The sequence below is a fragment of the Convolutriloba macropyga genome, chromosome 9, assembly GCF_964194025.1.
Source record: "Convolutriloba macropyga chromosome 9, txConMacr16.3, whole genome shotgun sequence".
Lineage (NCBI taxonomy): Eukaryota > Metazoa > Xenacoelomorpha > Acoela > Convolutidae > Convolutriloba > Convolutriloba macropyga.
The window spans coordinates 29,931,728-29,948,193 of NC_134476.1; the positions used below are offsets into that span (position 1 = coordinate 29,931,728).

At 32.6% G+C, this 16,466-nt stretch overlaps 1 protein-coding gene across 8 annotated transcripts in view; it reads left to right on the plus strand.

Moving 5' to 3' along the window:
- Positions 1–16,466, plus strand: part of LOC142345720 (sodium-dependent lysophosphatidylcholine symporter 1-like) — a 55,773-nt gene that overhangs the window by 20,958 nt on the left and 18,349 nt on the right. Inside the window, exons 1-2 of one of the 8 annotated variants that reach the window (XM_075397998.1) lie at positions 13,865–14,595; positions 15,304–16,464. The exons of 1 other annotated variant lie outside the window; for it this stretch is intronic. In XM_075397998.1, the coding sequence (XP_075254113.1) occupies positions 16,461–16,464 (4 nt within the window). In that variant the 5' untranslated portion in view covers positions 13,865–14,595; positions 15,304–16,460. Of the gene's footprint in view, positions 1–13,863; positions 14,596–14,617; positions 14,729–15,158; positions 16,465–16,466 lie in introns of those variants that run through there. 6 more of the 8 variants (XM_075397995.1, XM_075397997.1, XM_075397999.1 and 3 more) reach the window with 6 other exon arrangements.

Sequence of the window (16,466 nt, forward strand, 5' to 3'; positions counted from 1 at the left end):
CAGAAGTTGAAAAAAAACAGAAAAATTTGGACAAGGTTGAAAATTATATTGATGGCTTTGACACCAAATAGATTCAAAGTCATTAATAACCGTTCGCAAATATGTCAGACGACTACAAAAAAACATTAAGTACAAGCAGAACTGAAAAATTCAAATAAAGGTTGCGAGAAGCCGTTAAAACCGGAGACTACCCACTGAAAATTTTGAGTGTTGCACTGAGCCTGCTTTCAACGACATTGCGGCCTGCCATAAATATGATAACATGACCGGAAACCAAATGTCAAAAAAATTATTGGATCAAACCGCTAAACAGATTAGCGTTTGTGTCTCTTGAACGTTACGGGGCCATTCGTTATTGAGAAGATACGAGTTGATTTAGTTAATATCGATAAATTTTAAGGTTCAAAGTTTCACCGATATGTTTTTAAAGGAATTATTCGCATTCGTAGGATCCACTTGTTGTTTTTAAAAGCATTTGCTAATTTTACTCACAAGGTAGGCTACTAATTGGACTTTCGATTAGTGAGACGCGGCAATAAGGCTACAAAGAGAACAACAAATGCTAGCCAAACCCAAGAGTTCACCAGAAATTTACTAAAATATACTCTGAGCGATCGAAACCGAGAGCATCTCCTTTAAAGCATAATATTTGTTCATTGTGCCTCATTTGAGCGTAAAGGCTATCTCCAAGTATTTGAATTCCTATTTGAAAAATGACTTAACTTTGATTGGCAGAATCAAATACAGAAAAGTGCAAAAATGTTTTTAAAAAGGACATCGCCGGAATACAATCCAATTTTTTTATTGTTAAAATGCACGAACAGGCCAAAACTTGTCTTGCTATCACTGTGCGTGTATTCAAAACAAGTATTAGTGTCATATCTATGCGTCATACAGAATTTGGCTATACAAAATCTTAGTTTATCAAAAAATAAATTAATCATTTGGACGAATATTAATATGAATAAGCGAAGGGCTGGAAAATTGTAATTGCGGAACACTGTCTTACGATGCGGAAGAAAAATTAGGTCTTTACTCAGTATGAGAAGATTGTATCACCAAATTGTCCACAGATCCGGCAAGTTTGGACAAATTGGGCTAAAGAAGCATCGTTGGTGCCACTTTTTGTAAAATGGAACAATAGAACCCAGTTGAACATATAGTTCCTCCTCTACTAAGTTGTGGTCGGAGTAAAAATGAGAACATGCACTGAATTTCCCGAAATGTTAATCGAAACAAACAGCTTGCGGCAGTGCATGAACATTACAATATTATACCGAAACGAAATTTATCATTTGGTAACCAAACAAAAAAGATTTATAGGACGAGTCCCAAAATATAAATTTCCTTAATTACTCCAAATAGTAATTGCTGTTCAACAATTAATATTGGATCTTTAACATGTACACCCACCAAGCTGGGGTGAGGCACGAACGGAAAAGATCCCAATAAATTAAAATGGAGGGATTCGTTCACTTAAATGCATGCTATTGCGAATATCTATCTGTTCACCAAAAGCTCACTCGCATATAGCAGTTTTCGTACCTCTTTCATGAGTGGCTTTTATCTGAGAGTATGTTTCAAAGTGGCCTGCGACCATTTATAATGCCTTTTATTTGTTCAAAACTGTCTGGAGCACTTCAAATTTGAATTTGCGTTGTGGTTTGCTTCTGCAAATCCTAGATCGCAAAGTTACTATACAGCGGTTCCTTTTTGGGAGCAATCTTTCTTTGAAACTCGTTTTGAAACATTTGATATGTAATTTTATGGTTCAACTTTACTGTCCCGGCAAAACTCGCATTTAATTGTCCAAATTACATAGTGATCTAATAAAGATCTTTTTATTGTTGCGATTTAGTTCGATTTCTATTTTACTGTTGCAAACTTGTATGATAAAGTCTGACTGTCATATTGAGTTTATGAAAACACGGAATGAATTTGAAATTTATACATTCAGCTGAATGCGCGGAAAATTGTTCACGTTTAAGTTACTGATCAAAGAGTTTTATTAATAAGAGCACCTGGTTTCGTTAAGCTGTTATTTTGTGCTGATCAATTCTTCATTTACTTAGTTCCGCTCTCCATGTTTGGGAGTTAGAAATATTTTAGTTGTCTGGTGTTTTATTTACTCAAATGTGGCAAGTGTTTTAAGGAAACTAAAAGCATTGAATAGAATATGAGTAGCATAATCGACTTCGGCGAGATTTTAATGATTTTCGATCAGAGACATTTTTCCACAGATGAAAGGTCACGCTATCAAAAACAAATAAACAAAACGCAATACGATGGAAAAGTTGTACATTGATCAAATGAAAACAGTTTAGTTTCGCTCATGCAATTTATAACAATCAATTTCAAGTTTTAACATCCAATTTTTACCGAATTTATATTTAGATCCAAAAATGACAGGTTGTATGCGGCAAGTCAAGTGACTTTCATCCGTTAGACTTTTTGTTTTGTTTACTTACTATATAGCGAATCGCGAAAAAAATGCAAAAGTGACCTAGCATCGGAAATACGCAATTTTTGTGGATATCTGTCGTGATATTCTTACAATTTACGTGTTTGTCAGAATTTTGAGTTGGAAATTGTCGAATTTTTCAAGAAACAAAAACTAACGGGATGAAATGAAGAAAAAAGAATATGATCCTCAAGCTCGGATGGTTTTTAATACTTCCAAGGACTTCTAGATTTGAACGGCAGACTTGAGACGATAAAGTCTCAGATTTGATGTCATTAACCAATATTCTAGATAAAGCAGTTCTTAGGTAAAGTTCTTTGGTAAAAACACCTTCTAAAACGTTGCTCTCATAGAACAGAGAGATAAGGAAATTTAGTTGAAAGAATTGTATAAGTGTGCATTTGTACGGAAACAAACGTGAGCTTTTGAAAATTATTTTTAAATGTAAAACTTCCATTTTTTAATGGATCAGAACTTTTCTGTTTTTTTTATATTTTAAAATTTTTTGATTTTTGTTTTTTCAACTGATCTGCAGAAAGCTTTTTTTTCGTTATGAAATTGGTACCACAAGGTTAATTGTGCTTCCGGAAAAAATGCAATAAACAAAAAATTTATAAGTTTTCTTAATTATTTTGTCCAGAGGGTTTCTTTGTTTCTGCAACCAAACTCACTGAGTAGAAACATTAGAGTTCGGATTAGAGTCGCAACCGGAAAAGGGAACAAGATGTGCTAATGAACGGAAAGAAGCTTTAATTTTTAATAATGATGTTGAATTTTTCAATACAGACGTAATTCTCAATTTATTTATTTTTTGTAATTTGAGTTTTTTCGACAAAGTTTGAGTATCGGATTTGATTTTCAATAACTTCAGATAGAGAACGCAAGATTTCAATGAAGCTTCAAGAAAAACGGAATGGAACGCAAAAGATGAGAGCTCTTCTTTTAATTTGTTTTTAGGATTTTCTCTATCTTCTTCCGTTTTTGCTTTCAATCCGGGCAAACAAACGCTCAGATGTTTTAGTAGAAATTGGATTGAGTTCCTGGACACATAATCAGTTAATTTTAGCGTCATAACTTAAAGATTATCAAAGAATTTGTTTCAATGCTAATTTTACAGAAACTTCAATAAAACAAGAGTGATTGGATCATTTTTTGCTTGTTTTACTAATAACATGATGTATTGGTTCTTATAAAAAAAATAAAGACGTCCAAACCTCGTTGTCTAACGATTTCGAGCTATTTTCTTCAAAAGCTCAGAAAATTGTTTAAGCGCAATATATATTTTTTTCGTTTAAAGAAAGCTATTTCAATACTAATTTTACAGAAACTTCAAGAAAACCAGAGCAATTGGATCATTTTTTGCTTGTTGTACTAAAAAAATGATGTATTGGTCCTTATGAAAAATAAACACGTCCAAACCTAATAGACTAACGATTTGGAGCTATTTTCTTCAAAAGCTCAGAAAATTGTTTAAGCGCAATATATATATATATATATATATATATATATATATATATATATATATATATATATATATATATATATATATCATTTAAAGAAAGCTGTTTCAAGACATTTTACAGAAACTTCAAGAAAACCGGAGCTAGTGGATCATTTGTAACTTGTTGTAGTCTATACCTCGTAGTCTAACGATTTGGAGGTATTTTCTTCAAAAGCTCTAAAAATTGTTTAAGCGCAATATATATTTTCTCGTTTAAAGAAAACTGTGACTTGCTCAACTTGCTTCAATTTATCATTGTTTGTTCCAATTTTTCCTGAGATTTTTTAAAAATTATTTGTAATGGAAAAATTCTCAAATGGAAAGTTTTCGTTCGTTTATGACATAAAAATTGTTGTCTACAGTTAATCAATAAAGTACATCTAAAAATTGGTAGTTCGAAAAATCTTTACCATTCGAAAGTGCTACAAAAATTCTAACCTAGAAACCTGTTCGGGAACTGGAAACCAAATAACACTCCCACAGGATTCTTTCACTTTTTTAGGAAGTGTGTATACTTTCTGGTAAAATACTATTTAAGCTTAACGTTGACCAGGAAAAGCTGATTTTTCTTAATAGACGGTTATTTAGCCAAAGTTGATAACTTATTAGAAGTAAAAAAAACACGCGTCTGACACAACATGAGTTTTTGGGTTCAATTTTAATGCATGAAAACAGAAAAAAAAGAATTTTTAACACTATAAAGACAATTGTTTTACAAAATATTCTCGAAGAGAAAGGAATTTTATTAATTTATCTGACTGAAATTTTATGCCCTAAAATAGTTAAACATCTGGGTCAATTTGAAAGAAAAATATGATATCGTATAGTAAAAATTAACTTCTGCATTTTATTGGCACATGTTGCATTATTTCCATATACTTCTGGGTCGTCTAGATTCCCATAAAGTGCAGCATGGCAAGAAAATAAAGTTTTCAAAGAGAATTCAATTGATCAATTGATTTTATCGCCTGTTCTTATTGGCGCGATCTTAAAAGTATATTAACACATCATCCGAATATATTAACAAAGTCAACAACTGACCAAATGTCAACAATTGCACTTCAAGTAGCTGGTGATCGAAAGCTGTCACAGATGAAATTGACAAATTGTAGAAAATTGGCGGCGTAATGACCGAGTTTGGCGCCGAAACTAATTTCTCGGTAATTTCTCGATAAGTTAATCAGAAACGTGTCATTCAAAAATCTGCATAAAACTTTCTAGGATAAATGTATCAATCGGCCACAGTTCACTGGGAAAAAACAGTTGAGCATATAAATATAGTATCACCCCTATATGGAGTCGAAACAATTAAATCATTATAATGAGGTTTTATGGTACTTGAGAATAATCAATGTTTAATGAAGATAGAAAGTATCAGATAATCTTTTTTATCATCATAGGAAATTTACTTGCGTTTCTGCCATAATTGCTCTGGCTTTCAAATTTTACAAACAATTCCATGAATTTCTGAACTGATTTTTTCTTTCGAATGGCTGACCATGCCGCGCCTATAGGGAATGAAAGTTTGACACGTTCTTTGTTTCTCATGACCTTCTTGTTGTCAATCGAATCGGATGTCTAACTCGAGGTCATAAAAGCATCTGATTTTATAACTCAAGTTCATACCTTGATATCAGTTCTGAAATGAGTCGATAGATAACTTGGACCCAACCCACAAATAGTAATTAATATTTAAATCCCAGAAAGATTACGCAAGCGTCGATTTGACTCAATCTTCAAGCCCTGTTGTTCTAAAACAGTTCATTTGTTTGCCTATCGTAACAAAACTCAAACATACTTAGTTATTGTAATGATTGCTGGACTAACAAATTGTTACCAGGATCTTATTTGCTGCTGGCATAATGCGAATGTGTGTCTACAGGTTTGCAACAGAAGTCGGTATTTAAACAATGGTTGCGTTCAAAGCGGGTCGAATTTTGTCACATGTAAGTGTGTATTATTAAATAAATTAGTTTGGTATGACCTTATTGTTCCGACCCCACTTGTGGGGGAAGGAACTATATACTCAAATGGGTTTTTTTTTTGTTCAGTGAATTTTGGCCGATCGATATATTCGTCGTAGAGAAATGTGAGTGGTATCATTAAAAAGCTGGTCCAGCGTAGAATTCAAAAGTAAAAAGATTTTTTTGAATTTCGTTTTTTTCGAGGAGTTATCGAGGATTGAAGTTTTGTGTGAACAATGGGATCTTTAGCATGATTGTTCACTTTTAGTACAATTTTCTTCAAACTAAGATCTTTTTTACGAAAACATTAATTCAAATTTCTATAAAAAGAATAAATTTTGAGTTCGTAAAAGTTGAATGCAAGGCGATAGAAAGACTAGTTCTGGTCTCATAGGGAAGTTCACTATCAAAAAAAAATCGAACTCTAATTGAGAGCCCTTTTTTTAATAAAACTTTTCTCTTTTTTGCTTTTTTAAGTCACCTAGAGACAAGTCACATTTTATATCGACGTTCTATTAATGACAAAACTCCTTTATAGTCGAATGAAGCGCAATGAACAAAAAACGTCGTTTTCAAGGAATTGCTCATGTTTTTTTTTGGCTTCGATTCTGAGTTTTCGTAATTTTGAATGAAATTTTGAATTTCTTTTTGAAGTTTTACTATTTTTTTTGGAGTCCTATGGTAGGGATTCATTGACTAACAGTGCAATATGTTCCATAATGAGCATTAAGTGAACATGTCTATTTCATTGAGGGGGCGGCTAATGGCTGTTAAGACTTAAAAAATAATTTTTCGAATTTTTTTTTGAATATTAAAGAATCATAATCTTATTATAGTGAATTGTAAGTCAGTCCAGGGGTGAGAGCACCCTCTTCCTTCCTACTGCAACCAAAATTAAACTGGTTAGCGGTTTTATCTTCTATCTATTGGTTATATGACTTCAATGACAAAAAATTTCAATTTTTTAAAATTTTTTTTGGATTTTTACGTATTATTGGTTACTTTTGAAATCTTATCACATTATCCAAATATTGACAGTTCCCATTAGCTTAAAAACGATGTTCTGTGGATGACCAATAAAAATTTTAAACAAAAATTTATCGTTTAAATGGCTTCGACACGTTCTTCTTGCACTTTTCTACTGATTTTTTGGTTTTCTCCTGTTTTTTTTGTTGTTTTAATAGTCATTATACTTACTGTGATCTCATAATGAATACCTATGCATGACAAACATAAATGTACTGCCACCGGGGCATCTTTGAGCGTTTTTATTGACTTCCGTTGAAAGCTATTGAATTTAATGTCTGTTAAAATAAAAATCATTTTTCGAAAATTTTATTTGAACAATAACAATTCCTAAATTTTTCTTGAACTGTTAGTGAGTTTCAGTATTGACTGGACCCACTTGCTTTTTACTGCGACTAAAAATATTCTGTTTAGCTGTTTTATCTTCTAGCTATTGGTTATATGACTTCAATGACAAAGAATTTTTTTAAATTTTTTTTTGGATTTTTTGAATTATTGGTCACTTTTGAACTCTTTATCACATTATCCAAAGATTATTGTAATCCAATTGGCTTAGAGAGGACGTTCAGTGGATCACAGAGAAAGTTTTCAGAGAATAGCTAATGGTTTAATTGTCTTCGACACTTTCTTCTCGCATTTTTCTACTGAATTTTAGTTTTTGCTGTTTTTGTTATTGTTTTCTGTCATAAGACTTATTGTGATGTCTTTTTAACTATCTATGCATGACAGACATCATTTTCCTCCCTATGGGTTATATCTGAGCATCGTCATTGAGCTCCGATGAAAGATTGAGTTTACTGGCTGTTAAGGGTTTAAAAATAATTTTTCGAAACTTTTTTGAAATTCAACCATTCCTAATTTTTTTTCGTGAATACTCTTGGTCATTGTTGGTTCTAACAGAATCCATTTCCGTTCTACTATAGCCAAAATTAATCTGGTTAGCGGTTTTATCTTCTACCTATTAGTTTTAAAACATCAATGCCACGAGAATTCATATTTTTTTTGGGTACTTTATTTTGTTTTTCGAAATCCTTTTGAAATCTTATCACATCATCTTACTGCTGAGAGTCCCTATTGGTTTAGGGAAGAAGTTCAACGGATCATAAATAAAGTTTTCAGGGAAGAGCTTATGATTTGAGTTGCTTCGACATTTTCTTCAGGCACTTTTCTACTGAATTTGTGGTTTTTGCCTCTCTCTGTTGTTGTTTTCATAGTCATTAACTTGTTGTAAGGTCTTATTGATGAAATACGATTGGCAAAAAAACTTATTGTCCCCTCGAGGCATCATTTATTGTATATACTGGCTTCCGTTGAAGGCTAATGAATTTAATGGCGTTGATAATACGTGTTTTCCCGCAATTTTCGTGCGTCTAATGTATTTGTTTATATTTGTTGATTTTTTGAAATTATATTGATAAAAAAGGTTTTCCCATTGCTCCTGAAAAATTAATTTAAAATTGAAGAGTGTTTAGTGAAAAGTTCATTTTTTTAATGCCTTCGACCCTTTTGTCGCTCAATTTTTTTTCCTGAATTCGCTGTTTTTGTTCTTTAGGTAGCCGTAAAATGCTCACAGATCTCATAGGCTTGTAATTGAGGACTGAGTGAATGATGTTGCTCGAAACATTCAGTATATAGCGAATAGGTTCCTTTCGTCAAATTTAACTTCTATTCATCAATCCGATGTCCCATCGAATTTCGTGTATTTCAAGAAATAACATATATATTGATATTATGTGCCACTGTTGTTTCGTTTTTCTGAACGTTTATTGAATGGCCATTTTTTGCGTTTCTTTTTCTCTTCCTTCAGAACAATCGCGTAATAACAGATCCCAATGGTTTTTAAATGTGGCCCAAGTAAACTTATTTAATCTTTCAGTATAAATCCTTCAACTGAAATAGCAGAAATAACAACTGAATTAAAAATACATATTCAGATGATAGCTATTGATTTTAATGGTAGCAAAGGTTTGTGTTTTCGCAAATCGTTTGTAATTTTTTGAGTTTCTCTTTAGTTTGTTTCTATGGCATAGTCTGACCACAGACGGGTGCTTTTGGTTTTGTAATGACTTTTTAGTAATTTATCAAGGATTTTTTTATTAAAAACCAATGTTTTTTAAGATTTTTGAATTTTCTTGGTGCAAAAAATGTTGATTAATTTTTAAGTTTCGCCTCACTGTTCGTTCTTTTTGTCGGCTTGTTACCTAGTCTCGTTAAGAAAACTTTTCATCTGCTGTATAGTTAGTAAAAGGTAAACTTGTGTAGTTAAGGTTTTATCTGACTGCATTTTGACGTTGTTACCAGGTGCTTTTAAATTTAGATATTCATTTTTTGCCGCCAAAATTTTGTTGGTGCTATTTTTTTTCTAGTCTCTTCAATGTCAGGTCACGTTGGTGCTGTAATGAAGCATGGCATTAGTAATTCAATTAGTAGATAGAATGTGTAACGATTGTTTTAAACTCAAACATCTATTTTTGTTATCTCTTGATTTGGTTGACATTTTAGTCAAAAATGTAGATGAGCTCGGGTCGGAACATCATGTGCGAACGCACATTAACGAGCCGCCTTGTTTTAACTCGAATTTTAGATCAAGGCTAATGTAGCATGTCGTTCTCCTCCTGTTCTGAAAATTATTGAATCAGTTTGCTCATCGGAACGAAAATTGTCGTAGTGGTTCGTACTTTTCGTGTGTTGCGACTTTGCGTTAAACTGAGCTATAGTTTGGTTATTTTTCGGCCCTTTCAATTTTTCTCGGTTTAAATAGATTGTTATTTTTTTTGCATTTGAAACCCAGACGTGTCCGAATGTTATTGATATTCAATTTATTTGGTATGTTGAAATCTCCACGGTGTCAAACCCAAAAAATGGTTTTGTAAAGTTCCCTGAAAATATTTGTTCCGACCCACCTTGGCGGGGAGGAACTATATGCTCGATTGGCTTTTTTGTGAAGTCAATTTTGGCCTATCGATATATTCATCGCAGAGAGTTTTGAGCGGTATCATCAGAAAGCCCGTCCAGTGTAGATTATAGAATTCAAAAGATTTTTTCGAATTTAGATTTTTCAACGGCTTTATTGAGGTCTAAACTTTTGTTAGTAAGTGACTGATTTAACTTATTTCTGTTCACATTTTTCTGCTTTCGCTCAATTTTTGTCAATTTTGTTTAAAAATGTGATAAAATTATGAACAACAGTGTTGTTGGTTTTAACTTTAAAACAGAGGAGGGTCGCTGATCGGCTTCATCCAAAGTTTGGCTGTAATTTTAGCTAATTTTTGTAACTGCAGCATTTGAAAAAAAGCATCAATTACGCTTCTATAGCTTTTGTTTAAATTTTTGAAGTTAAAACCTAAAAAATGTTTACGAAACCTTTAACAGTTCACGTATGTTCAGCCTTTCTTCTGTTTATTATCAGAGTGTCCTGGAGTTAATAATTTGCCGTTTTTCTAATTTAACTATTTTACTATAATTTTGCCAAATTCGTAATTTATTTTTGATTTAATCACATTTTTGTCAAATTATATGTTCCGCTAACAATTGGAAATATTAACTTTTACAGGGGGAGCAGAAATTTTAATGCTAGTTTTTGTATTATTAGCTTCTATAATTGAATTGCTTACGGCGCATTTTAAAAAAAAATGTTTTGCTTTTATCTTAGTTACCTGAGCGTTTGGCTTCAATGTTGTTTGCCTTAATTTGATTTTGAAATTTTGAGCTCTTTATTGGCTGCTTTTTGTAGTTATTTGACTTAATCTCCTTAATGAAAAGTTTAAATGGTGTCAATAAAGTTCAATAGTTTAATATATTTAAAGTTCAATAGTTTAATATATTTAGTGTTTTCAATGTAAAGCTTATGGGATTTTCTTTAAAAATATTTGTTTATAAGAAGTGGATTTTAAAGTTGGTGCGACGTTTTTTATTTTGCCCTAATAGGCCTTGCTTTTTGATGCATTTTTTTTCTGTGCATTTGTAGCTTAATCACAGCTGAGTGGTCGTGTATTCTTTCTATTAAACTAAAAGCTTGTTATCACTTCTTATTTTTGTTTTAAGAACTTGTTTCATGGCCTACAGTTTATTTTATTTTTTTTTTAGTTTTGGACATCTTCCCATTTTTGAGGTTCTTTTTGGTTTTGTTACCATATTATTTTAATGTTATTGTCAGATAACAATAGAGGCGTTGAAAGAGTGAAAGAGGCGTAATTGAACATAACTAATGTTCTTAGTGATTATATTATGGTTTTGGCAGCTTCGACGCCGTGCTCTTGCAAAATTTAATTTATTTTAAATGTTTGCCTATGTTTGTCATACTTTTTGTAGTTTCATAATATAATCTGGACAACTAAAGGTTTCAATCGCTTCCTGGTCTCAATGGAGGTATCAATGAACATGTGCGAGAATTTCAGTTCCTAGCTAATGATTTTCTGGACTTTGAATATATTTGTTTTAAAAGATATCAATGGCTTTGAAACTGGCCTTGAACCTGGTTTGAACCTGGCCATTTTTAATCTTGTTTCTTTCCACTTACAGCTCAGTTTATTTAATGACAGATCACATCTTTACTGATGAACAACAAAATTTTGTCTAAGTAGCGGTTTTATGCTTAAACTAATGTTTCTCTGACTTTGAGTCTAATAGCTTTAAAAAAAATGTGATTTTGGAATAGTTGCCCATATTTGAGTTCAATTTTTGGTGTCTTTTCACAATAGCACAATGATGACAAGTCCTTATTGCGTTGAGCGCAGACCCATTTATGCATATGTAACTTTTGATTAGGTAATAGCTTAAGATTTCAACGGCTTGGACAATGATTTTTTAGGAATTTTGTTTGTTTTGATTGACAGTATTTGTAGTTCTTTTATTGTTAAGAAATATTCTGTATAATCAAAAGTCAAAGTGACTTCCTTTAAAGTTATAAATGAAACTATTTAGTCATTCTGGTTGATAGCTAATGGTTTTCGTGTTTTTGAAATCAATTATTTCAAATGTATAAAAATATCTTTCGGCATTTTTTTTATCTTTTTTTTTCTTTTGCTTTTTACCTGCTGTGCAGTCTTATTAAGGAAAAATTCGATATTTGTTTTTGCGACGTATACGTTGATTTGTTTAATTTAGATTTTTTGGTTTTACTTTTTGGCTTTACTAATTGTTTGAATAAACATTGAGTTTTGTTCGTAATTAATGTTTGTTTGTTTTTTGATATTTTTGTTTGCCTTGTGTCGTGCTCTTTTTAATGGCATATCTGATCGGCCCTCTAAAACGGTATTAAATACTTCATGGTTTGAGTTGAAGGCATTTTTTTATTTTTTACACCAATAATCTTTGAAAAAAATGTAATTTTTTGAGTTTTATTTTGCGTCCTCATTTGAAAGACAATGAAGTCAAACAATGTGGATGATCGGGAACGGAACCTTATATGCGAACGCACCTTACAAGCGTCCTTGTTGTGTTCTTGATAAATATATGTCTGGTTATTTAAGTTGATCCAATAGATCCAAGTTTCTGATTACAATAGGTCAGAATTCCAGATGGTCATGGGGGTTTTAGCTCGTAAATTTATAAATTAGTTTTAATGTTTTTTAAGCTTTTTGAAAAATGGTTGTGAACGAAAAATGAGTCTTGTCGATCGGGATTTTTTTTCGTTGATTGTTGTGGCTTATCATTGTTTTCATGAGCCACCAATAATGTGGATTTTCTCAGACAATCATTGCTTAAAGGCTTTTCTTTTTCTCATTAATGGCTCAAGTTAAGTTCCTTGTCGACTGTAATAGCATGCGCTAGTGCTCACAACGGTCTACTTGGCATCAAATGCAAACCAACCCTATTTTAGTTATTCTAAACCTTTAGTAAGCTCATTAGTCTGTTAGTCCAAATTCTGTCTGCTTCAAAGGCTGTTGTTGATTTTAACTGCTTCTGTTTTCACAAATTTATTACCCTTCAAACGCAATTGAGCTTTAGCTGATACGTTCTTCTGACCTCTGTGCAATAGACGGCACTGCCTTCTGGCTTCAATTTATGAATTAAGAGTGAATTACTTTTCGCCTTTTGTTGGAAGGTATTATATAGGGATATGAATACAAAAAAAGTTAAATTGAGTTATTTTCATTTTGCTTCACATTTCAACCTCCCGCAGGTGCAAATGACGTACTTGGTGCCTTACTGCACCTACCCCAAAATATGTCATAGCGAGTTTCATAAAGTTGAAACGCAAGCGAGCGTTCGAAAAAATCTGAGCATGCATATGATCATCTATGCCAGTATTTGCATGTTTTCAAATTGAACTCTGACCTTTTGAAACGTACTCTTTCGTCGCAACTTTATTGGACGCGTTATAGTAGTAAGTCCCATAAAGTTGCAACGCAAGCGAACGTTCGAAATGCTCGGGGCATGCAAATGGGCAGTGTTTTGCTAGATATCTGCATGTTTTAAATTTGAACTTTGACCTTTCAACATTCGATAGCGTTGCAACTTTATGGGACTGACTATATATAGCGCGTCCCATAAAGTTGAAATAAGCGAACGTTTCAAAAGCCACAGGTTAGAGTTCAAAGGTCAAAGTTCAAATTTAAAAACATGTAGAAAAAAGTGATGAATGAAGGCTGAATGGAAAAAACGTTGACATTCAAATGACCACATTGATGCTCAATTGCACGTTTTTGGCGTTTTTCGAACGTTCGCTTATTTCAACTTTATGGGACAGACTATATATAGTCTGTCCCATAAAATTGAAATAAACGAACGTTCGAAAACGCCAAAAACAGGCAACTGAGCATCAATGTGGTCATTTGAATGTCAACGTTTTTTTTTCATCAAGCTTTCAATCGTCAATTTTTTCTTCATGTTTCAAAATTGAACTTTGAACCTTGAAATCCGTCCAGTGGCTTTTGAAACGTTTGCTTATTTCAACTTTATGGGACACGCTATAGAATCGTTGAAGAAGCATGAAAATGTTTTTGCTTTTTTGATCAATTTGAAATTATTGCAAAAGTTAAAATGTGGGTATTTTTAATTGTTCTTCTGCTCACTGCTTATATTTTATGTAAAAAAAATCTGCATTAAACTCACACTGAGTGTACATTGCCAATAAAATATCCAATTTTACAGACTGCAAAATTAAAGAGGAAATGAAGTTTTTATTAGATTTTTGTTATTGAAATTTGAAGACTATGTTTTGTCAATTATATTTTCCAGCGTGTGACATTTAGGCCTTTATGCTACTATTTTTATCCCAAGATTTTGGGAATATCTTCTATTTCGAGAGTACGGATACCGTATTCCTTGTTAGACGCGTGTCTTGTTTTGTACTTCGTTTTGGTTTTGATTAAATCTAAGGAATTATTAACCCGAAAGGAGCACCCGATTGTTTACTCGTAAGAAAACATTCGTTGCTTACTCTATTTTGTGTTCAATTTGCAGCTCTGTACCCCTGCTGTATTACTTATATCCAGATAACTAACCAGTTTATAACCAGCAGTTATACCGCTTTCTTGTTCGCTATGGGTTTACCTTAGTTAACCCTTGTGCATATAACCAATCAATGGTGTAGTACTCAGTTATTACAAGTTATAAACCGCCTTGTTATTGTGGTGCGCCTGCCTGAATGTCATAATAGTTATATCAACTTCTCTTTACCAGTTCGGGTAAGCAGAAAGGTATTTAATAAAGTCGGAAAGCCTTCAAGACATTCTGTTGAATGGTGCTAAGCCAAGCATAAAATTCTGCATTGCTTTTCTTTTAATCAAAAGCGATGCCTTCATTAAATTTTTCAACGTCTCTTGAGCTCAGGTAAAATTATTTCTATGCACTCGTAGATTATTTTCCATGCACTGTATTCGAATAGTTGAGACCGTGTCAATTTGAAATTTTTATGGTGAGCCAATTTTAAGCACTAAGTTTTTGAGGTTTATTCTTTACCATTACACGGTGTGTAAAAATTGAGCGATTGAACTCATATAATATTGATGCTTGAGAAAGCTTCAAACAAAAACCACCGCTTTCCCCCTTCACATAAACTCGCTAGGAAAATTCCCAAGCTGAACAGAAAATTACCCCCCCCCCCCCTCTGTTCTTTATAGCGCGGAGATCAAGAAAAGCAGCAAAAACGGAACGTTTTCTGTACCGATATAGGAAAATTGGTGAACAAAAACGTGCGCTGCTTTTTGGGTTTCCCCGTTACGTACGTTGAATTATTTTTTAACGTTTCACTGCCATTCAGAAAAACGCCACAAATTGTAGGAAAATATTCAATATGCGCTTGTATTCCGCATTATGTTTCGTGTTTGCTTGAGACGTTTTATAGATAAAAATTGTTAACAACAGCGTCATTGCATTTTAGTCTTTAACAAAACAAAAAATTTCAGTTCGTGTTATATCGGGAATAAATAATCTCCTTTTTGTGCGCTGTTTATTTCTTACCGTCTCTTTACATATAAGAGCACTAGTTTAAATTACCCAATATTTTGCTTGTTATTATTGGTATGATATCGATGTTTTATGTTGTAAAAAGTGTGTTGGCGTCTGACGAAAATGAGCGTTTTTAAAGAGGTTAAACAAATTAGGTATGTGGTTATATTTCATGCTAATTATTACACTTTCGGCGTGAACAAAGTGACAAATTGCTCTTAGTTTACATTCTTTTTTACCAAATTTTTACTTGAAGGAAAGGAAGAATGGTTTAATAGGTTAAACAAATTTATTTCACGTTATCGATACTTTTTTGATGCGATTGGTGCATTGTTGTTAGCTTCAAGTAAAACCAATTTCATTGGTAATTTTTAATTAGTAAAGCTATAATTGTTACTACAAAAAACCTGTTCTCCAAATCTCTTGCGGAGTTACTAATTTTTTATTTTTCTACTCGAGCTTACATTTTTATTACTATTTTTGCCCAGTGCTGATTATCAGTTACCTTTCTTTCTTTTTTGACATTTCACACAATGTGAAATAGTTTCAATTATTTTTCCATAGTGGCTGTTGTTATCGTTGGGATTGCTGCTATTGAGACTGAAGTATACACTTAACCATTATTTGGTACTGGGGAAGCCGAGCTAAATAGCATGAAAGAGAGAAAACAAACAAAGTGTTGAACTTCATTCTTCTTCAACGGAAAGTGAACAAACTGTGTGAACAGACATATTTGCACTCTATTTTTGTACACTTTGAGAAACAAACCATTTCCTTATTTTTATCCCCTTTCTTGTTCTTCTCTCCAAATTTTGCCGCGTTTATGCGCATTTTGCTCTTTTTTTTTGCTTTTATGCAATTACTCAAGATTTATTCTCAAATGTCTTCACAATTTTAAATCTTCTATAGAGGATACACGAAAACAATAACATCTGAGCCCAAAGTACCCATTTTGAACGCTCTCCAGGGAACAGCAATCGACTGATATTTTATTTTGTTGCTTCAAATTGTTCCATTTGAAGAAAAATCAGTTCCTTTACCAGTTATCGTATTTGCTGTTTAAGTTTATTGTTATGGTGGTATCGTTTTGACTGTTGACAATATTTTGACGAAAATGGGT